Consider the following 23031-nt stretch of genomic DNA (forward strand, 5'->3'; position numbering starts at 1 on the left):
TGATGCGTGAACCCGCCGTGGATTCGTGGCGTTCCTGCATCGCTCCAGTGTGAACCCAGCCTAATAAGCGATCGTTTTTCTGATCGCTGTATTAGTGTCACAGGTGACGCTAGTTAGGCAGGTAGGTATTTAGGTTCGCCGCAACTTTTTATAGCGCCAGGGACCCCCATATACTACCGCATAAAGCCCCCTGATTGCCCCCTAGTTAACCCTTTCACCAGTGATCACCATATAACTGTTACAGGTGACGCTGGTTGGTTAGTTATTTTTTTATAGTTTCAGGGCACCCGCCATTTATTACCTAGTCTCACTAGTGTACCCCTAAATTTAGGGGTGTCTACTTTCCAAAATGGGGTCATTTGGGGGGGGGGGTTTGTGCCATCTTGGCATTTTATGGCCTTCAAAACTGTAACGCCCTTAGAAAGCCTGAAGGCGGTGCTTGGTTTTCGGGGACCCGTAAGCGGCTAGGCTCCCAAAAAGTCCCACACATGTGGTATCCCCGTACTCAGGAGAAGCAGCAGAATTTATTTTGGGGTGTCATTTCACATATGCCCATAACATGTGTGAGCAATATATCATTTAGTGACAACTTTGTGTAAAAAAAAAAAAAATTTTTTTTTTTGTCATTATTCAATCGCTTGAGGCAAAAAAATAAAATATTCAATGGGCTCAACATGCCACTTATCAATTTCCTTAGGGGGTCTACTTTCCAAAATTGGGTAATTTGGGGGGGTTTTGTACTGTCCTGCCATTTTAGCACCTCAAGAAATGAGATAGGCAGTCGTAAACTAAAAGCTGCGTAAATTCCAGAAAACGTACCTTAGTTTGTAGATGTGACAACTTTTGCGCAAACCAAAAAATATAAACAGTTATTGACTTTTTTTTTACCAAAGACATGTGGCTGAATACATTTTGGCCTAAATGTATGACTAAAATTGAGTTTATTGGATTTTTCTAATAACAAAAATTAGAAACTATAATTTTTTTTCAAAATTTGCGGTCTTTTTCCATTTATATCGCAAAAAATAAAAATCGCAGAGGCAATCAAATACCATCAAAAGAAAGCTCTATTTGTGGGAAGAAAAGGACGCAAATTTTGTTTGGGTACAACATTGCATGACCGCGCAATTACCAGTTAAAGCAGCGCAGTGCCAAATTGTAAAAAGACCTCTGGTCATTTACCAGCAAAATGGTCCGGTCTGAAAGTGGTTAAAGAAATCTTGGCACTCCACAGTGGGAAGCCTAAAACCAACAATGGCAGTCACGGTGGTGGCCAGGAATGTAGAGTTCTGGTTAAACCGTATTCAGGCACATATTGAGGAAGGAACTGCAAAAGAGCAGATTCTCTCCTCATTTCCCACTCTTCAGGCATTGCGTATATCGCAGATGCATCGCCAGAGCTGGTATGCATGGTAGCCAGATCTTCGGCTCTAGCCAATTCTACCCGAAGGTCCCTATGGCTAAAGACATGGCAGGGGGACTACGCATCCAAAGCCAAATTGTGCGGGATCCCGTTTACAGGGGACCTGCTGTTCGGGCCAGGATTAGAAAAGGTACTGGACCGTACAGTGGACAAAAAGAAAGCGTTTCCGCTAAAGCGGAAAGCAGCTTGGAGTCAACCTCAACAAAATAAAAGGAGGCAAAGAGGGGACACAAAAGCCCGTTTCTCAACACCCAAGGCAGATAACCAAAGAAAACCTTGAGTCCAGAGAGGGAAAAGCAAAGGAGGAGCGATTTTTCGTCCTCCTGAGCAAACCCGTAATAAACAATGAAGCCATCTCGGTGGGAGGAAGACTGGGGGCCTTCATCTCACAATGGGAAAAAATATCGTCCAATCAGTTTATTTTTAAGGACAATAAGAGAAGGGTATTTTCTAGAGTTCTCAAAATCATCCCCAAACAGACTTTACACCACCAAACTTCCAAAAAACAGAGAAAAAGCCAGAGGGTTAATGAGGTCCATAAAGGATCTCAGGAAACAGGGTGTAATCATAAAAGTACCAAAAGAAGAAAGAGGACAGGGCTTCTACTCCCACATATTTGGAGTACAGAAACCCTCAGGAAAGGTCAGGCCAATCCTCAACCTCAAACCTTTAAATCTATCCATAACGTACAAAAGATTCAGAATGGATTCCATATACTCAGTAAAGGCTCTGTTACCCCCAGACTGTTATATGGCGTCACTAGATTTAAAAGACGCATACTTACACGTACCAATACATCAAAGTTGTCAGACGTTTCTAAGGCTAGCAATAGAAACAGGAAAGGAGACCATACACCTTCAATTCCAGGCTCTACCCTTCGGCCTATCATCTTCGCCCAGAATTTTTACAAAAATTCTAGCGGAAGCTCTGGCACCATTGCGACTAAAGGGCATATCCATCATTGCCTATTTAGACGACCTTCTCCTGTTTGCAAAAACTCCCGGGAGGTTATTAGAAAACCTCAAATACACAAGGACATTCTTAGAAAGTCTAGGTTGGTTGGTAAATGTATAAAAATCAAACGTACAACCCACGCAACAAATAAAGTATTTGGGATATATAATAGACTCAGTCCAACAGAGTTTTTTTACCCAAGGAGAAAATAGGGAAAATTCAAAAAGAAATAAGAACTATGCAGACCAATCTACCATGTTCAATAAGGAAAAGAATGTCAACACTGGGGTTGCTAACGTCTGCAATCCCAGCGGTACAGTGGGCAAGTCTACATTTTCAGCCACTGCAGATGTTCCTATTAGAGATATAGGATCACAGGCAAGAGTCGCTGGATACACAGGTGTTAGTACCAGCAAAGGTAAAAAAGACCTTATGGTGGTGGAGAAGGACAGAAAACATAAACAAAGGACGGCTATGGATCCTACCCATTTCCCAAATCCTAACCACAGATGCAAGTGGTACAGGGTGGGGAGCACATTTAGACTCCCAGATAACACAAGGGACTTGGGAGAAGGAAGAGTGGACGAGGTCATCCAACTGGAAAGAGTTGAAGGCAGTATGGTTCGCATTTCAGTCCTTCCAGAAAAAGTTAAGAGGACATCATATACAGATCAGATCGGACAACTCGTCGGTAGTAGCCTACATAATCAAACAGGGGGGAACCAGAAGCGGAGCTCTATGGTCTTTAGCAGAAAAAATCTTGAAACTGGGAGAGAAAAACACTCTTTTTCAGCAGTCCACTTAAAAGGGGATTTAAACAAAGTGGCAGATTTCCTCAGCAGGAAAAAAGTAAGAGAAGGAGATTGGGTGCTAAAACAGGAGGTATTTGACCAGATTACAAAAAAATGGGGAATACCTCATTTGCTTCAAAGGAAAGCAGGAAAGTTCAAGCATTCTTCTTCCTGAGAAGAGAGGACGGAGCGCTTGGAGTAGATGCATTAGCGCAAAAATGGGCATTCAGCAAATGTTATGCCTTTCCCCCACCAGTGCTACTACCAGCAGTCATAAGAAAATTACGTACAGAAAACACATCATTAATTCTCATAGCACCTCACTGGTCCAGGAGACCGTGGTTCTCTATGCTTAAAGAACTCACCATAGAGCCTCCTTGGTTGCTACCAGTCCAGGAGGACCTGCTATCCCAGGGCCCAGTGTACTGTCCACAGGTGGAAAGGTGGAAGTTAGCCGCCTGGTATCTGAGGAACAGCTGCTAAAGGCAAAAGGGTTCTCAAGCCACTTGATAGAAACACTGCTGAAAAGCAGGAAGGTTGAGACACGTAATATATATCAGAAAGTATGGAGATGTTTTAGCAGATGGTGCACAGAGAACGACTTCAAAACACAGAGCTCAGTAGCAGTCTTAGCCCTTGTACACACGGTCGGAGATTCCGACAACCAAATCCGTTGGATTTTGTCCGATGGATTTTGTCCGAAACTGTTGCATACACACGGTCGGACGAAGTTGTCGGAAAATCCGATCGTTCAGAACGTGATGATGTTATTTCGTTACGACGGGGCTACGTTCAGGCTAGTAGCCAATAGCTTTGATGTAGGAATTTGATCTGAGCATGCGTGGCACTTTGTCCGATCGGAATTCTCTACACATGATCGGAGTATGTCAGATCGGAGCATTTTGTCGGAAAATATTTCAGACAAGTTGGAAAATTTGGTCCGACTGATATTTTCCGACGGAAACAGTCCAATGCAGACCACACACAGTCAGAATATCCGACAAAACGCTCCGATCGGACACATTCCGTTGGAATCTCCGATCGTGTGTACAAGGGCTTAGAATTTCTACAGAGTGGTATAGACAAAGGACTAGGCCTAAATACCTTTAAAGAGTCAAGAGTCAGCATTGTCGGTTTACCAGGAAAAAAGTTTAGCTTCAGATGCATGGATAATCAGACTCTTTAAATCCGTCAGCAGACAGAGGCCGATACAAGGTACGGCCTTTCCAAAGTGGGACCTGTCACTAGTGTTGCAAACTATGACGGCAGACCCCTTTGAACCACTAAAGGATTGCAGCCTGAAGAGGCTGACGCTTAAAGCAATCTTCTTGGTAGCAATTACTACAGCCAAAAGGCTCTGCGAGATAGAAGCACTATCAATCAGCCCCCTCTTTTGCCAGATCTTGCCGGATCATATAGTCTTTAAAATGGACCCAGGATTTCTGCCTAAAGTGGCCTCAAGATTTCATAGAGACCAAGAAATTGTGTTGCCATCATTTTTGTTCAAATCCTTCTCAGGAACAAGTAAAATTCCATAATTTAGATGTCAGGAGATGCATCTTACATTATTTAGAAGCAACAAAAACAATTAGTCTTTATTTTATATTCGGGAGCTAGGCTAGGACACAAAGCTTCAAGAAGCACAATAGCCAGGTGGCTAAGAGAAGCCATAGAACAGGCTTACAAGCTAGGAGGTATGCAGATCCCAGAGGGAATCAGGGCACACTCCACGAGGGCAATGGCAACGTCGCAGGCAGAGAGAGCTGGAGCAATGCCGGAACAGATTTGTAAAGCGGCAACATGGTCCAGTTTCACCACTTTTCTAAGACACTATAGAGTGGACTTATGGTCAGCTAAAGATCAGAAATTTGGACGCAAGGTCTTGCAAGCTGTGGTCTCACCCTAAGGGTAAGTGCTCGGTTATCCTCTCAGGGGGCTGTCCTGAAAGACGATTGGGGGAAAAACTAAGTTACCGGTAACGTTCTTTCCCAGAGTCTTTCAGGACAGCCGGGTACCCACCCATATGTACATCAAGATGTAAAGATTTCCTTACAGGAAATGTGATATAATTGATTATGTGTATCATATGTTCTTGTGTCACCCCCTCTCCGCTGTGTCAGCCCCCCTCCTCTTTGTCAGCCCCCCTCCTCTGTGTCACCCCCCTCCTCTGTGTTACCCACTCTCTTGTGTGTCACCCCCCCCCCTCTCTCTCTCTCTGTTCTCTCTCTCTCTGCCTCTCGCTCACCCCCTCTCCTGCACCTACCACTCTTTCTCTAATCCCCCTCTCTCACCCCCACCCCCCTCTCTCTCTCATCCCCACCCCTTTCACCCCCACCATCTCACCCGGCCCCCACTCTCACCTCCTCTCTCTTCTGCCTCCTCCCCCCCTTTCTCTCACCCCCACCTCCTCCTCTCTCTCAGCCCCTCACCACTGCCTCTCTCTAACCTCCTCCTCTTACCTTCCCCTTTCTCACCTCCCTCCCCCCACCTCTTTCCCTTCTCAGGAGATGGGGGCCCCATGAGTTTAGTTGTATGAGGCCCCAATAATTGCTAACAGAAGCCCTGTGAGTGAGTGCACCAGTTCGCAAGTGTTCTGAATCCTGTGTCTGTGACACACTTCTCCCCAAGGCTCCCCACACAATGGAAGGAAGGAAAACAGCACTACAGTAGAGGAGCTCCACCCCCCCAAACTCCGGCTCCCACACTTCCTGGCTCGAAGTGGCTCTCAGTAAGGCAGTCCAATGGGGGTCTTTCGGGGCAGGGGACACTGATGGGTGGGTTCCCTGATCGAATCGAAAGGGGACCGATATAACGGAAGGGGAGGCTATGGGGAGGGAGGTGGACGGTGTGAGTAGGGCAGAAAACGGTGTCAGTAAAGCAGAGGTCGGTGTCAGTAGAGCAGAGGACAGTGTCAGTAGGGCAGAGGACAGTGTCAGTAGGGCAGAGGATGGTGTCAGTAGGGCAGAGGATGGTGTCAGTAGGGCAGAGGATGGTGTCAGTAGAGCAGAGAACGGTGTCAGTGGAGCAGTGGACGGTGTCAGTGGAGCAGAGGACGGTGTCAGTAGGGCAGTGGAAGGTGTCAGTAGGGCAGAGGACGGTGTCAGTGGAGCAGTGGACGGTGTCAGTGGAGCAGAGGACGGTGTCAGTAGGGCAGTGGAAGGTGTCAGTAGGGCAGTGGAAGGTGTCAGTAGGGCAGTGGAAGGTGTCAGCAGGGCAGTGGACGGTGTCAGTAGGGCAGAGGACGGTGTCAGTAGGGCAGTGGAAGGTGTCAGTAGGGCAGTGGACGGTGTCAGTTGGGCAGTGGACGGTGTCAGTAGGGCAGTGGACGGTGTCAGTAGGGCAGCGGATGGTGTCAGTAAGGCAGAGGACGGTGTCAGAAGGGCAGAGGACGGTGTCAGTAGCGCAATGTACGGTGTCAGTAGGGCAATGGACGGTGTCAGTAGAAATGGGAACAGAGGGACGCCAGACTGAGTGCAGTATAAATCATACATATATTTTTTTTTTTGGACTTGGAGCTCAATGACCAAGAGTCCACAATTATAGCTAAAGGTTTCACCAAGCCCACATAAGGGAACTCTTTGTTACATTTCACCAGCTGTCACCATCCGAGATGGGTTAAAAATGTCCCCAAAAGTCAATTTTGCCGGTTAATCTCAAACAGAAATTTATAGAGAAAGGCTGCCCCCCAGACCTTATTGATCAGGCTCATATGGTTTACAATACCAATGACCTTCCAAAATCAAAACAGCGATCACAAGAAAATGTACGAACAAGATTCATAACTCAATATCACAACAAACACTGCAAAATGGAGAGCATTTTTAAAAAAACACTGGTCTGTACTACAGCAAGACCCACACCTAAAAAACACTATTCCTACAGTGCCACAATTTGCCTATAGCAGGGGTGTCCAAACTTTTTTCAAAGAGGGCCGGATTTGATAAAGTGAACATGCGTGAGGGCTGACCATTTTGCTTGATATTCTTTGAACCATTAAAATTCGGTCTAAGTGTGTTCGTTCGAGCTCTAATACACTGCCCAACAAGAATTCCCTTGCCTTTGTGGCAGTGTGTGGGGAAGAGGCGAGCTTGGCCGTGTTATTTGGATATACCGTATTTATTGGTGTATAGCACACACCTTTCTTCACCTCACTTTAAGAGGGAAGTTTCAGGAAAAAAATAATAATTTTAAATAAAGAACTGTGAAGCAAAATAATGGTCAGTACCCATCTGCAGACCCACCATTGCCATGAATGTAGCCTTACCATAGCCAGGAACGCAGCACCATAGCCAGGAACGCCCCCACCATAGCCAGGAACACACTCACCACAGCCAAGAATGCACTCACCATAGCCAGGAACACACTCACCACAGCCAGGAACGCCCCCACCACAGCCAGGAACGCACGCACCATAGCCAGGAACACAGCACCTATGTTAGTAACACCCCCGTAGGAACAATTAACCCCTGCACTCACCATAGCCAGGAACGCACTCACCACGGCCAGGAACCCACTCACCACGGCCAGGAACGCCCCCACCACGGCCAGGAACGCCCCCACCACAGCTAGGAACGCCCCCACCATAGCCAGGAACACAGCACCATTGTTAGTAACACCCCCGTAGGAACACTTAACCCCTACACTACCACCCCCTGGTTAAACCCTTCACTGCCAGTGTCATTTACACAGGAATCAGTGCATTTGTATAGCAGTGATTGCTGTATAAATGACAATGGTCCCAAAAATGTGTCAAAAATGTCCGATATGTCCGCCATAATGTCGCAGTCACAATAAAAAACGCTGATCGCCACCATTAGTAGTAAAAAAAATATATATATTAATAAAAATGCCATAAAACTATCCCCTATTTTGTAAACTCTATAACTTTTTTACCAAAAATACGTAGAAGAATACGTATCGGCCTAAACTGAGGAAAAAAATAGTTTTTTTATATATTTTTGGGGGATATTTATTATAACAAAAAGTAAAAAAATAATAAGTTTTTTTTTCAAAATTGTCGCTCTATTTTTCTTTATAGCTCAAAAAAATAAAAACCGCAGAGGTGATCAAATACCACCAAAACAAAGCTCTATTTGTGGGAAAAAAAAGGACGTCAATTTTGTTTGGGAACCATGTCGCACGACCGCGCAATTGTCAGTTAAAACGACGCAGTGCCGAATTGCAAAAAGTGTTTTGGTCTTAAGCCAGCAAAATGGTCCGGGGCTGAAAGTGGTTAAACCTGTCTATTTCATTGACAGGCTGGCCAGCCCATCAGATCTCTCTGTTTCTATTTCCTCTGTATTTAAGACTGCCAGGTTTGCCAGCCAATCATGGTCTGATGAAGAAGCTGTAATGCATTGCCCTGCTGTGCCTCTGTGAGTAATTGCATTGCTTGCGAAGTCACCAGCAGCTGCTTCCTGGTTCCCAGCATTCTCTGGATCCCTGTAAGATCACACCAGTGCCCCAGGCTGCGAAGGGAAGACATTTATGAGACTCCAGGACTGGCAGTTTTCACCACATACTGAACTCATCTAATTTAACCTGTGAGTTACTACTTGTTTTTATTAAATATATGATTTATACTGCACTCAGCCTGGCGCCCCTATGTTCCCATTTCTACACAGCGCCCAACGCTTCACTCCAAGGGAGCTGGTGGTGGACAGCGTTAGTGGGGCGGTGGACGACATCAGCGGGGCGGTGGACAGGGTCAGTAGGGAAGAGGACGGTGTCAGAGGGGAAGATTATATATTATTTAAAAAAAAAAAATAAAAAATATGTAGATAGAAAGATAATGTTATGCCGAGTCACACTTCAAATTTGTGCTTGCTCACTCGTGGAATGGCGACAAATTTTACTCTCAAAAAATCTCCAAAGGCGACGTTTAAAAAAATAAATAAAAAAAATTCTACAGGTTGCATGAGGAGCTCTAGGGCTATAATTATTGCTCTTGTTCTACCGATCGTGGCGATACCTCACATGTGTGGTTTGAACACCGTTTTCATATGCGGGCGCTGCTCACGTATGCGTTCGCTTCTGCACGCAAGCTTGGCGGGACGGGGCACGTTTAAAAAGGGTTTTTTTGATTTTTACTGTTATTTAAAAAAAAAAAATTGTCACTTTTATTCCTGTTACAAGGAATGTAAACCTCCCCTGTAATAGAAAAAAAGCATGACAGGTCCTCTTTAAATATGAGATCTGGGGTCAAAAAGACCTCACATATCATATTTACACTAAAATGCAATAAAAACAAAAAACAAAAACCCTTTTTAAGAGCTATGGGCAGAAGTGACGGTTTGACGTCGCTTTTGCCCTACAATGATATGGAGATGGGTGGGGTCCATCTTCCCTCTCACTCGTCTCCATGCCAAGGAAGGAGAAGGATCCGATCGCCTTCACCGCTACCGACAGCTTCGGTAAGCGGCGGAGAGCAAAGGGGGGGGGGCCTCTCTTGCCTCTGTTAAAAGTGATCTCGTGGCGAATCTGCCGCAGAGACCCCTCTTATCGGAAACCGGACCACCGGCTGAAGAAGAGGATACCGAGGTAATGGCAGCTAGATGCTACCATAAGGACGATATTCAAAAAAAAATATGCCGGCTGTCTACGAAAAGATGGTCTAAAAACAGCCAGCACAGCAATAGATTCCCCCCACAAGTAGAGATTTTCTTTTGGTGGTATTTGATCATCTCTGCATTTTTGTTTTGTGTGTGTGTTTTTTTTTTTTTTTTCTTGGGACTGCGATATTGCGGCGGACACTTTTGACACATTTATGGGACGATTGACACTTCTACAGTGATCAGTGCTATAAAAATGCACAGATTGCTGTAAAAATGTCACTGGCAGGGAAGGGGTTAGCACTAGGGGGCGATCAAAGGGTTAAGTGTTACCTAGTGAGTGATTCTAACTGGGGAGGAGACCGATTGGTGTTCCTCTGTACTGGGAACACACCATCGGTCTCTCCTCTCGCCTGACAGGAAGTGTGTTTACACGCACAGATCCACGTCTCAGGCACTGTTACCAGCAATCGCGGCTGCGGGGGTCACGCACACCGGGTCCTGAGTGACCCCCCCCCCCCAGACGGCCGGAAAGCCGAGGACGTCATGACGCCTGCCCATGAGAGATCCCTCCTGTGGACGTCATATTACTATGAGCAGGGTATGAAGTAACACTGGATGGGTTTAGGCTGGAATTCTACTTTAAGCCTGTCCCATGCAAGTCTATAGGACAGTGATGGTGAACCTTGGCACCCCAGATGTTTAGGAACTACATTTCCCTTGATGCTACACTGTACTCTGCAGTGTAGTGGAGCATCATGGGAAATGTAATTCCAAAACATCTGGGGTGCCAAGGTTCATTTGTTATTTTATGTTATTTTATTATTTATTATTTTGTTGTTTGGCTGGAGGCTCCCATTATTTAAAAAAAAAAATCCCTGGAGTATAGCTTTAAAGTAGATATAAACCCCGACTGGACGTCATTTTGTTTTACTGAAGCGCTTTAACTCACAAATTGCCATTTTTAATTTCTAAAAGGCTGTTTTCTCCCATTTTTTTTTTTTTTTTTTTTTTTTCATGCTTATTGTATCTCCTGCAGCCTCTTTCAGACACTTCTTGTCCAGCAAGAAGATAAATGACGTGAGACGATCGTAGCTTTTATTTCCTTTTTATTGCAGTCCAAAGTACAATGTTCTAACATGAAAATCCGGCCAGCAAGCTCTCACCTTTTCATAACCACTTCAGCCCCGGAAGGATTCCCCCCCCCCCTCAACCCTTCCTAACCAGGCCATTTTTTTGCAATTCGGCACTGCGCCGCTTTAACTGACAATTGTGCGACGTGGCTCCCAAACAAAATTGGCGTCCTTTTTTCCCACAAATAGAGCTTTCTTTTGGTGGTATTTGATCACCTCTGCGATTTATCTTTTGCGCTATAAACAAAAAGGGCGACAATTTTGAAGAAAACGCATTGTTTTTTACTTTTTGCTATAATAAATATCCCCCCCAAAAATGTCTCTGTCTGTCTGTCGCAAAAAGTGTATATTGATTGGTTTGCACAAAAGTTAGTGTTTACAAAATAGGTGATCGATTTATGGCATTTTTAATCTGCGTTTTCTGTTTAAAGCAGCCCATTCATTTCAATGTTCCGGCCTATGCACAAAGATCACACAGAATTGCATGACCCTTTTTTTAAATTTTTTATTTTTTTTTAGCATGGTACTTGGTGCCATTGGGGTGTGGGCGCCATTAAGAATGAATTTATTGAAAATGTAAATACTTCCTGTCACTGATCATCTTTATTTTATCTTATTAGTGCCAGAAATAGATCCTGACTTGGTCTTCAGGAAAACATGTCTGCAGGTAAGGACTACAATTTTCGTTTTGCATAGTAAATATACATATCCTGTATAGTGGGCATACAAAGGCTTCTTCAATGCCTAGAAGCACAGTGAAGTCTATTATTAACCACTTAAAGAGGAAGTAAACCCTGATGAGTTTACTTCCTCTTTCATTCCCTGCAAAGGCAAAGCATAATGGACTACTATGCATCGCATAGTAGCCCATTATGTATCACTTACCTGACACACGAGCCAGTGAAGTCACCGCTGTCCCCTGTAGTCCGCCGCATCCATCTTCTCGGTGGGTCTCGCAGCTCCGCCGATGTCATTCGGCGATGACGTCACTCCCGCGCATGCGCACGGGAGCCGACAAGCGCGGCAGCTTCGTCGTTGGAAATGCCGCGCTCAGTGCACCTGCGCGCCGCTGTCTACGGTGCATGCGCCGTAGACAGCGGTGCCCGTCTTCGAGCAAATATCTTCTAAACCGTGTAGGTTTGGGAGATATTTCTTGGACCTACAGGTAAGCCTTAATCTAGGCTTACCTGTAGATCAAAGTGTGGTGTAAGGGTTTACAACCACTTTAAGTACCAGGCCTCTCTTTGAGACTCAATGTTTATGAGTTAAAAACTTTTATTTTTTTTTTATTTTTTTTTAACATCCTTAAGAATAAAAATGGCGGTCGTTGCAATACTTTCTGTCACAGCGTATTTGCACAGTGGTCTTACAAGCGCAATTTTTCTTTCTCTTAAAAAATAAATAAATAAAAATAAATAAAAAATTGCGCCCGCTCGTGGAATGGTGACAAACTTTTTTTTTTTTTTTTCCCCTCCCCCAATACACACATTTGTATAGCAAAACCTGTTACTGCAATACTTTGAAACAATTGATTTTCTGGAAAAATTTCTGGGGTGCCAACAATTTCAGTCATGACTGTATGTTGCACTAGTAAATACAGCTGTAAAAAAAAAACTGTCTGTCTTCATTTCAGGTTGCAAAGCAACAAAATGTGATTATTTTAAAGGGAGGTGATTCTTTTCTATACCCATTTTATATTATGCATGGAATGCATTTCCCGCACAATTATGCATGTAATGCATATATCGCAACAAAAAAGTCACGAGGTCCTCCCCAAATTCGTTTTGAAGGGAGAACCCCACACAAAAATAAAGAGAACTTGAGGCCCACCCCCCAAAACAAGACACACCAGGCCCTTATCTAAGCTTGCAGCACGGCAGGCTAGGAAAGTGAGGTGGGAATGTGTCCGCCCACCCCCCTCAAATCATACCAGGCCATATGCCCTCAACATGGGGGGGGTACCTCAGACATATCGCCTTGTTAATAAGGAGAAGAGCCTTTTCCCCATGACCCTGGCTCGGTGGTTGTGGGGGGCATGTGGGTGCAAGGCTTATCAGAATGTGGACAGGAGAACACAAAGGCAAACTATAAGCAGCTTACACTCCAGCTGTGGAAATCCCCCTCTTAGTCAAGTGTCCCCACTGGAAGATTCCCCTCTATATTCCTGTACTGGAGCCAGCTGTCAAATTTAGGATTTCTCATCACTTTTTGACAAGTCAGAAGGAATTAAGCTTAAACCTTCCCAGCAGGGACACAGCAAACAAAAAAAAACTTGTCAGGGCTTCTAACCCTTCCTTACTAGGCTGTGTCCCTTTTTTTTGCTCTGTAGAAACCTCAAATACTTTTGCTGCACGGTATTATTTTTGTTACAGGATATCCTGTGCCTATCCAGTCTCAGCCCCGATGGCAGAATGGCTACACCTTCTCCAAATCTACTGCTATAGTGCCACCAGGACTAGAGTGTCTTGTGGAGGTCGGTAAGATGGCAAGCTATAGCAGGGTGGTGGTGGGGTGCTGACGTGTGTGTGTGTGTGTTTATTTTTTGTGCTGTGGGAATTTGTGCCAATTCAGCCAAAAGAGCATTGTAAGGTCAGGGACTGCTGTTGGTCTTTATCAGTGTCCCAATTCATTCTAAAGGTGTTCAGTTCCTCCACCCCAAACTCATCAGACCATGTCTTTATGTTGGTAACTTTGTGCACAGTGGCGCAGTCATACTAGAACATTATCCCCGACTGTTCTTGACCACATCTGGATTTTGGGTGTTCTTCCCAACCTTTTATGTGCCCCAATGCCTCCTGCTAGTTCCTTTTGATCCTGTGCTTCCAGAGACCAGGGGCTAGAGTTGCTTCCCTGCCCCAGGAGGGATGCTGGATCCTGCGGATCACCCTGGCGGGGGTCCCCTGGCTAGGCCTGTGGAAGATTCTGGGCCTGGCCAAAGGAGTGATGAAGCAGATTGAGGAAGAAGAGGAGAAACTGATTTCGATGACTGAATTTCAGAAGAAAAAACAAGTTTGTGCCAAATTGTACAGCAAGAAGAGGCCGGCTCTGAGGCCTGATTTGAAGGACTTGGAGCAAGCTGTTAAGAAGCAGAAGTAGCTGGTGAGCTCTCTGAAGGAGAACAGTGGCATATTTAAAGAAAAATATAGGAATGAGGAGAGAAGCCGCTTCCTGCATTGAAGGTGACCCAACCAGTGAGGCGATGCAGGTACAGAGTCGGCAGAGAGTGAGAAAGTGGGCCCAGAGGATGAGCCCAGCTCTTCAACACCTCCGACATCTGCTGAGCCCTTAATGGCGGAGGCCTCTGTCCCCTTCCCTCCCCAGCAATGTGGAACATCTGAGCAGGAGGTTGAAGGTTCTGGCATGCTGGATTTCATCAAACTAGAGACCAGTCCTAATGCAGCACCCCAGGATGGTGAGAAGATGGACACCATTCCTATCCCTGTGAAAGAAAGACCTGTGGAGAGAGCAGGTGCAGGTACAGTGTGTCCAGAATGGTGTGAACTTTAATGACAATGGGCCTGCTGAGGGTTGTAGTACTACAGTCAGCCCAGACCCATAGACAATATACAGCAAGCAATAACATCTGCTAATAACTGTCAGCTTCAGTCTGCAGAGGTCCATGGACAATGCAGAGACTTTGCCTGGACCAGGCACAGCGGCTGTTCCTGTGAATGGCGGAAGAGTTGCTGGGAGCGGTAGTGCTACAACTCTCCAGGAGTCTACAGCCAAGTCTGTTGTTGATTCCATGATTGAAGCTGCGTGTTTGGGGGAGGGGGTGGGACCTGCCTCTGCCAATCAGAAGACTGCTATCCCAGCTGATTCAGACTCTCTGCCAGAAGGTTTGAATGTATCTAAAAGCCGGTCCACACAGGGGCAACTCAGATCCGACTTCAGGTCGCCCCTAGTCACCTCAGGTCGGACAACATGTAAAAATCAATGTAAGTGAATGAGAGCCGTCTTAATGCACACTACTGAAGTCGCTCCGACTTCAGAAAAGGTTCCTGTACTACTTCAATCCTACTTGTAGGCGACTGGCACCCATTGATTTCAATGGAGGTCGCCTCCAAGTCGGATCTCCGTCTATGCGGAGGCGACTCTCACAGAATTATCAGCTCTCAAGAGGGAACTCCACGCCAAATTTATGAAAAAAAATTTGGCGTGGGTTCCCCCTCCGAGAGCATACCAGGCCCTTAGGTATGGTATGGATTTTAAAGGGAACCCCCTATGCCGGAAAAATGGCGTGGGGGGTGTCCCCCCAGATCCATACCGCACCCTTATCCGAGCACGCTAGCCAGCCGGTCAGGAAAGGGGGTGGGGACGAGCCCCCCCCCCGAGCCGTACCAGGCCGCGTGCCCTCAACATGGGGGGTGCCTTGGTAAGGGGGGCGGCGCGCCCCCCCCCACCTCAAAGCACCTTGTCCCCATGTTGATGAGGACAAGGGCCTCTTCCCGACAACCCTGGCTGTTGGTTGTCGGGGTCTTCAGGAATCCGGGAGCCCCCTTTAATAAGGGGGCCCCCCACCCTATGTGAATGAGTATGGGGTACAATGTACCCCTACCCATTCACCTGTGAAAAAAATATATAAAAAAACACACACAAGGGTTAAAATAGTTTATTGTACAGCTTCGGGGGTCTTGTCCCCCTTTTCGGTTCTTCTAGCTCTTTTACAAGCAGTGGCCCGGTCTTCTGCCGTCGTCTTCTGTTCTTCTCCTCAGGAGATGTTGCCTCGTCGCTGTCTCTGCTCACAATGACAGGGGTGCGGCGACTTGGGCGGGGACATCATCCGGCGATGTCTCTATATAAGACGCTGTGTGTCCTGTCATAGTGAACGGAGACAGCGTCGAGGCAACATCTCCTGAAGAGAACAGAAGACGGCGACAGAAAACCGGGCTTTACTACTTGTAAAAGGGCTAGAAGAAGGCACGGTGGCCCGGCAAGAAGAACCAAAAAGGGGGACAAGACCCCCGAAGTCGGAAGAAGAGGGCGGCGGTGGCTAAGAAGAATGCCGGGCTCCTCCGCTAGTAAAAGGGCTAGCAGGAGATAGCGGAGGAGTCCGACGAGAAGACCCCCGGAGCTGTGCAATAAACTATTTTAACATGTGTGTGTGTGTGTGTGTTTGTGTTTGTGTTTGTTTTTTTTTTCTTCACAGGTGAATGGGTAGGGGTACATTGTACCCCATACTCATTCACATAGGGTGGGGGGGCCGGGATCCGGGGGCCCCCTTATTAAAGGGGCTCCCGGATTCCGATAAGCCTCCCGCCCGCAGACCCCGACAACGGCCAGGGTTGTCGGGAAGAGACCCTTGTCCTCATCAACATGGGGACAAGGTGCTTTGGGGTGGGGGGGGCCACACGCCATCCCCTTCCCCAAGGCACCCCCCCATGTTGAGGGCACGCGGCCTGGTACGGCTCAGGAGGGGGGGTGCTCGCTCGTCCCCACCCCTTTTCCTGGCCGGCCGGGTAGCGTGCTCGGATAAGGGTCTGGTATGGATCTGAGGGGGACCCCCACACCATTTTTTTCAGCATGGGGGGGGGGGTTTCCCCTTAAAATTCATACCAGACCTAAGGGCCTGGTATGCTCTCGCAGGGGGAACCCATGCCGTTTAAAAAAATAAATAAATAAATAAAAATTGGCGTGGAGTTACCCCTTGAGAGCTCATTCTCTGATTGGCCACGGCAAAAGTCGCCTGGCCTGGGGCAACTTAAAGTCGTATTGTAAGTCGCCCCAGGTCATGTTCAAGTCGCCTCCAAAAGTCATGTCGAAAGTCGTGTTGCCCCTGTGTGAACCGACCCTAAGGACAAAACTGCAAATGCTGGTGGTGGAAGAAAAACTTATGCTGGTGTTGCTGCCACAGGTTCTGGGAAGGGGGAACAAGCAGGGAAGGAGCATGGGAATGTTTTATCTTCCTCCCTGTTTTAAAAGGAGGAATGTTGTCCAGTTGAAATGGGAAGGCGATGGAAACCCCCCACATAGGACAGTGGTGGATAAAATCCTGCAGATGGGGTTTAGGCCTGCAGATATCTTCGCCCTGATCAGTCCGGCAGGTTCTTATGAGTATGATTTGTCCTTTATCCATCCAGAGTCTTTGAACATATTTTGGGAGAAGTGTGTGTGTGTGTGTGTGTGTGTGTGTGTGTGTGTGTGTGTGTGTGTGTGGGCCTGCCGGACTGGAGAGGGCTCACCCCAAGCTTATATCACGCCAGTCCCTCATTAAAATGGAGACAGCTCTTGTCCGTAATGAATCCATACCCCGAGGGGCTTTAACTGTATGGGGACGTCCTGAGCCCCCTAAGAAAGATTTTAGATGATCAGGGAATATGGACAGGGGGATGGTCTGTGCAGCTAAAATTAAAGGTCATTGACAATGTTGTCCAGCATCTGCCATCCTCGGCTTTCCTGGGGAGGGACAGGCTGACCATCTTCTACCCTGGCCAGCCAAAGCTCTGCAACAAGTGTGGTGATAAAGGACATCTTACATCCTCCTGTCCAGTGATGAAGTGCTCTCTGTGTCAGGGTATAGGGCATTTGGCGAAGGACTGTAATATTATAAGGTGTAATCTGTGCAATGCAGTGGGACATCCTTGCAGTCAGTGTCCTGAGGTAATGCACAGCAAACCTGAGCTCATGAGAGAGTTCTTCCGTCTGGACATGGAGGATGCTCAGAGCTCAGCAGCTGGAGGGCCTGTGAGTCCATCTGAGTCTGTGCCAATACCCAATGTCTGTGGTGCCCCAGTCTATGCCAATACCCAATGTGTCTGTGTCTTCCCAGTCTGTAGGTAAGGTTTCAGTTGCCCAGAATGTGTCCCATCCTTCTGTGTCTTCTAAAATTGCATGTGCATCAAGTGTGGTGCCAGTCCCCCTCACTCGACGCTGCAGGGTCTCTGTTACGGGTCATGGGGTGCAGAGGAGTGGAGGATGGTGAAGAGGCTGGCCTGGTGGTAGGGAAGGGAGAGTGGGGGGGAGGGGGGTGAAGGGGAGGCTAGGTGTGGGGAGGCTGTTGACTCTGTTTTGTCCAAGGATGATATGGAGTGGTTGGAGGATAAAAGGGGGAAAAAGGTGCAGTTACCTTAAGTCCTAATGTTTTACATTTAGAAAATAAGTTTAAGGTCCTGTCAGTAGTGATGGCCGAACGGTTCGCCCGGCGGTCGTTTCGCGGCGAATTTCCGACTTTCGCCGTCCGCGGGTTCGAACGCCTTTTTCCGTCGTTCGCCCCGGCGGACTTACGTGTTTAATGTATACAAGAACTTTAACCTTTCGTGACACGTTTATCATGTGTTACAGGACAACCAATTGAGACATGACAGCTCATGGACACTTGGACATTCCCCCTAACCTATAAATACACCCGATCCGGTGGCCATTTTACATTCTTTCTTCTGTCACTGTAGGGAAAGGATCCTGTGTGGAGTAGGGACAGAGAAAACGCTAGCTATTTGGTACACAAAAGTTCTTTTCAGGACTGGTATAGGTGTTAGGTCAGCAGCCTGAGTTTCTTTTGTCAGTTTAGATAAAGGGACAGAGCGCTGTATGCTGCTATTTTAGGGACAGCTCAGCCAGATTAGTCTTTCTTCATCATCATCATCATCATCATCATTAGCTGTTACTATCAGGTCCACAAAAGAGCTGTTCCAGCTAATCGTTCCAGCCTACTCTTTTTTGCCAATTTGTATAGGGACAGGCAGGAAGCAGTGTGTCAGGCAGTGAGGATAATTTTAAAGACTTGCTGTTACTATTAGTTCCACAAAGGTTCTTTTCAGGACTGGTATCAGTGGTACGGTAATAGGCTTGTACACGTATAATATTCTTTCTTCCAAATATAGAAAGAATATTATACTTGACTGCTGCCCTTCTGCTGCAGTCTGCTAATCATTCACAACTCACTTGTTCCACAAAGCTCTTTATCAGGACTGGTAACTTGGTCTGTCTAGGGTGCTACGGTACATAGGCTTGGGTGCGGTACAGTCTGCTGTTCTGTAAGGACCGCTATCGGTCCACAATACATAGGGTTGCCGTGCACTACTGCTGACCGCTGCCCTATACTGCAGCAGTCCTTCATTGGTATAGGGACTGACGTACAGTCTGCTAATCACTAACACACAACCTGCTTGGTCCACAAAAGTTCTTATAAGGACTGGTAACTTGGTATAGGGTGCTACGGTACATAGGCCTGAGTGCGTTACAGTCTGCTGTTCTGTAAGGACCGCTATCGGTCCACAATACATAGGGTTGCCGTGCACTACTGCTGACCGCTGCCCTATACTGCAGCAGTCCTTCAGCGGTATAGGGACTGACGCACAGTCTGCTAAACACTAACACACAACCTGCTTGGTCCACAAAAGTTTTTATAAGGACTGGTAACTTGGTATAGGGTGCTACGGTACATAGGCCTGAGTGCAGTACAGTCTGCTGTTCTGTAAGGACCGCTATCGGTCCACAATACATAGGGTTGCCGTGCACTACTGCTGACCGCTGCCCTATACTGCAGCAGTCCTTCATTGGTATAGGGACTGACGTACAGTCTGCTAATCACTAACACACAACCTGCTTGGTCCACAAAAGTTCTTATAAGGACTGGTAACTTGGTATAGGGTGCTACGGTACATAGGCCTGAGTGCGTTACAGTCTGCTGTTCTGTAAGGACCGCTATCGGTCCACAATACATAGGGTTGACGTGCACCACTGCTGACCGCTGCCCTATACTGCAGCAGTCCTTCAGCGGTATAGGGACTGACGTACAGTCTGCTAAACACTAATACACAACCTGCTTGGTCCACAAAAGTTCTTATAAGGACTGGTAACTTGGTATAGGGTGCTACGGTACATAGGCTTGAGTGCGGTACAGTCTGCTGTTCTGTAAGGACCGCTATCGGTCCACAATAGATAGGGTTGACGTGCACCACTGCTGACCGCTGCCCTATACTGCAGCAGTCCTTCAGCGGTATAGGGACTGACGCACAGTCTGCTAAACACTAACACACAACCTGCTTGGTCCACAAAAGTTTTTATAAGGACTGGTAACTTGGTATAGGGTGCTACGGTACATAGGCCTGAGTGCGTTACAGTCTGCTGTTCTGTAAGGACCGCTATCGGTCCACAATACATAGGGTTGCCGTGCACTACTGCTGACCGCTGCCCTATACTGCAGCAGTCCTTCATTGGTATAGGGACTGACGTACAGTCTGCTAATCACTAACACACAACCTGCTTGGTCCACAAAAGTTCTTATAAGGACTGGTAACTTGGTATAGGGTGCTACGGTACATAGGCCTGAGTGCGTTACAGTCTGCTGTTCTGTAAGGACCGCTATCGGTCCACAATACATAGGGTTGCCGTGCACTACTGCTGACCGCTGCCCTATACTGCAGCAGTCCTTCAGCGGTATAGGGACTGACGCACAGTCTGCTAAACACTAACACACAACCTGCTTGGTCCACAAAAGTTCTTATAAGGACTGGTAACTTGGTATAGGGTGCTACGGTACATAGGCCTGAGTGCAGTACAGTCTGCTGTTCTGTAAGGACCGCTATCGGTCCACAATACATAGGGTTGCCGTGCACTACTGCTGACCGCTGCCCTATACTGCAGCAGTCCTTCATTGGTATAGGGACTGACGTACAGTCTGCTAATCACTAACACACAACCTGCTTGTTCCACAAAAGTTCTTATAAGGACTGGTAACTTGGTATAGGGTGCTACGGTACATAGGCTTGAGTGCGGTACAGTCTGCTGTTCTGTAAGGACCGCTATCGGTCCACAATAGATAGGGTTGACGTGCACCACTGCTGACCGCTGCCCTATACTGCAGCAGTCCTTCAGCGGTATAGGGACTGACGTACAGTCTGCTAAACACTAATACACAACCTGCTTGGTCCACAAAAGTTCTTATAAGGACTGGTAACTTGGTATAGGGTGCTACGGTACATAGGCTTGAGTGCGGTACAGTCTGCTGTTCTGTAAGGACCGCTATCGGTCCACAATAGATAGGGTTGACGTGCACCACTGCTGACCGCTGCCCTATACTGCAGCAGTCCTTCAGCGGTATAGGGACTGACGTACAGTCTGCTAAACACTAATACACAACCTGCTTGGTCCACAAAAGTTCTTATAAGGACTGGTAACTTGGTATAGGGTGCTACGGTACATAGGCTTGAGTGCGGTACAGTCTGCTGTTCTGTAAGGACCGCTATAGGTCCACAATAGATAGGGTTGACGTGCACCACTGCTGACCGCTCACCTATACTGCAGCAGTCCTTCAGCGGTATAGGGACTAAGAGTTTTGTCACAGGGTCATTTAAAAAATGACATGCAGAGGAAGAGGCAGGCCCTTCCGCAGGGGTGGTAGGGGTAGGGCAGGAGCAACAGGCTTGAGCCAAAGTGGGAAGTTGCAGAAGGTGCGTTCAATTACTTTAAAGGATGCACCAGACTTGGTTGAGTGGCTCGCTCAGCCTTACTCTTCTGCACCCTCCTCATCCTCTCGATCTGCACCCTCTTCTTCACTCTCTGCTATGTGCACCCCCAAAGACACTACCACCAACAACACGACCACCACCACCACCACCACATACCTTCCGCTTGAGTCACTGGAATTATTTTCCGATCCATATCAAGAGGACATTTCTGATGCGCAGCCACTCTTGGTATTGGATCAGGAAGAGGAGGTAGCAACAAGCGCTACTCAGCAGTCTGACGACAGTACCCAGATCAGCCCAAGGAGGAGGTTGGTCCCCGGTGTTGCTGCCTACTCTACTTATAGCGGTGGGGAAGGTGACGTTGATGATGACGTGTCTAGTGATGTCACGTGGGTGCCCACAAGAGAGGAAGAGGAGGGGAGTTCAGAGGGAGATATGGACCAGCAGATAGGGAGGAGAAGCAGCAATGACTTACATTGCACAGCAGGGACAAAGCAGACTGCAAATGTATCAGGAGCGAGTCATCGACCATGTACGGTCACATCTGGCGCTCCCAGGACACCGGCACATGGCTCCGCAGTGTGGGCTTTTTTTAACGTGTCCGCTGCTGACAATAGCGTTGCCATCTGCAATCTTTGCAGTCAACGCGTTAGTCGCGGTAAGCCCAATACTCACCTAGGGACGACCGCCTTAAGAAGGCACATGAGCAGCCATCACCGAGCCCAGTGGGAGCAACGGAACACACAAAGCCACACTGCAGGCTCTCACCGTCCAGCCTCGTCTTCTACTTCTCCTTCTCCTCTCTCCTCACAATTGTCCTCCACTCCACCTTCCATCACGCCAAGCTCACATTTTTCTGCAAAAAGGCAGGCTTCCGTGGGCCTAATGTTTGAGCGTAAAAAAATGATGACGCCGGATAACCCTCTTGCCCAACGGTTGGCGGCTGGCTTGTCAGAACTCATAGCCCGCCAACTACTGCCATATAAACTGGTGGACTCGGAGGCCTTTCGCAAATTTGTGGCCATTGGAACACCACAATGGAAGGTCCCAGGAAGGAAGTATTTCTCAGAGAAGGGCATCCCAGAGCTATATGGCCATGTTCAGCGGCAAGTGAATGTATCTCTGGCACACAGTGTCGGTGCCAAGATACATCTGACCACAGACACGTGGTCTAGCAAACACGGGCAGGGAAGGTATATCAGTTTTACTGCCCACTGGGTGAACCTTCTGACGGCCGTCAAGCATGTAACCCGTGGCACCCGTGTAGATTTGGTTTTACCGCCACGGATTGCATGCAGGCCTGACTCTTCTTCTCCTCCTCCTACTCCATCCTCCTCCCTCTCCTCCTCAGCTGCCTCCTCCTTTTCCGCTGCTAGCGTCTCTTCCACTGCACCGCCCAAGCTCCCCAGAACCTATTCCACATGCCAGGTGAGACGTTGCCATGCCGTGCTGCGTCTGTTGTGCCTGGAAGCAAAGAGCCACACTGGCCCGGCACTCCTTTCAGCTTTGCGTTCACAGGCAGATGAGTGGCTAACACCGCTCAATTTGACAGTTGGTAAAGTGGTGTGTGACAACGGTGCCAATCTGCTTAGCGCATTGAAACAGGGCAAAATCACGCACGTGCCGTGCATGGCACACGTCTTAAACTTGGTCGTGCAGCGATTCCTTGTCAAATACCCTGGGGTCCAGGACATCTTGCGGCAGGCAAGGAAAATCTCGGCCCATTTCAGAAGATCTTACACGGCCATGGCTCGCCTTGCTGACATTCAG

General features: G+C 47.5%; 1 protein-coding gene across 1 annotated transcript in view; it reads left to right on the top strand.

Annotated features, from left to right (window-relative positions):
* The first annotated feature begins 8554 nt into the window (after positions 1–8554).
* LOC143962365 (uncharacterized) overlaps positions 8555–23031 on the top strand; it is a 54941-nt gene continuing 40464 nt past the window's right edge. Inside the window, exons 1-3 of the mRNA XM_077471659.1 lie at positions 8555–8711; positions 11473–11519; positions 13225–13325. Of these exons, the coding sequence (XP_077327785.1) occupies positions 11510–11519; positions 13225–13325 (111 nt within the window). The 5' untranslated portion in view covers positions 8555–8711; positions 11473–11509. The remainder of the gene's footprint in view (positions 8712–11472; positions 11520–13224; positions 13326–23031) is intronic.

Source organism: Lithobates pipiens, unplaced genomic scaffold, assembly GCF_037356315.1.
Source record: "Lithobates pipiens isolate NorthernLeopardFrog02 unplaced genomic scaffold, aLitPip1_a1.2 Scaffold_8, whole genome shotgun sequence".
NCBI lineage: Eukaryota > Metazoa > Chordata > Amphibia > Anura > Ranidae > Lithobates > Lithobates pipiens.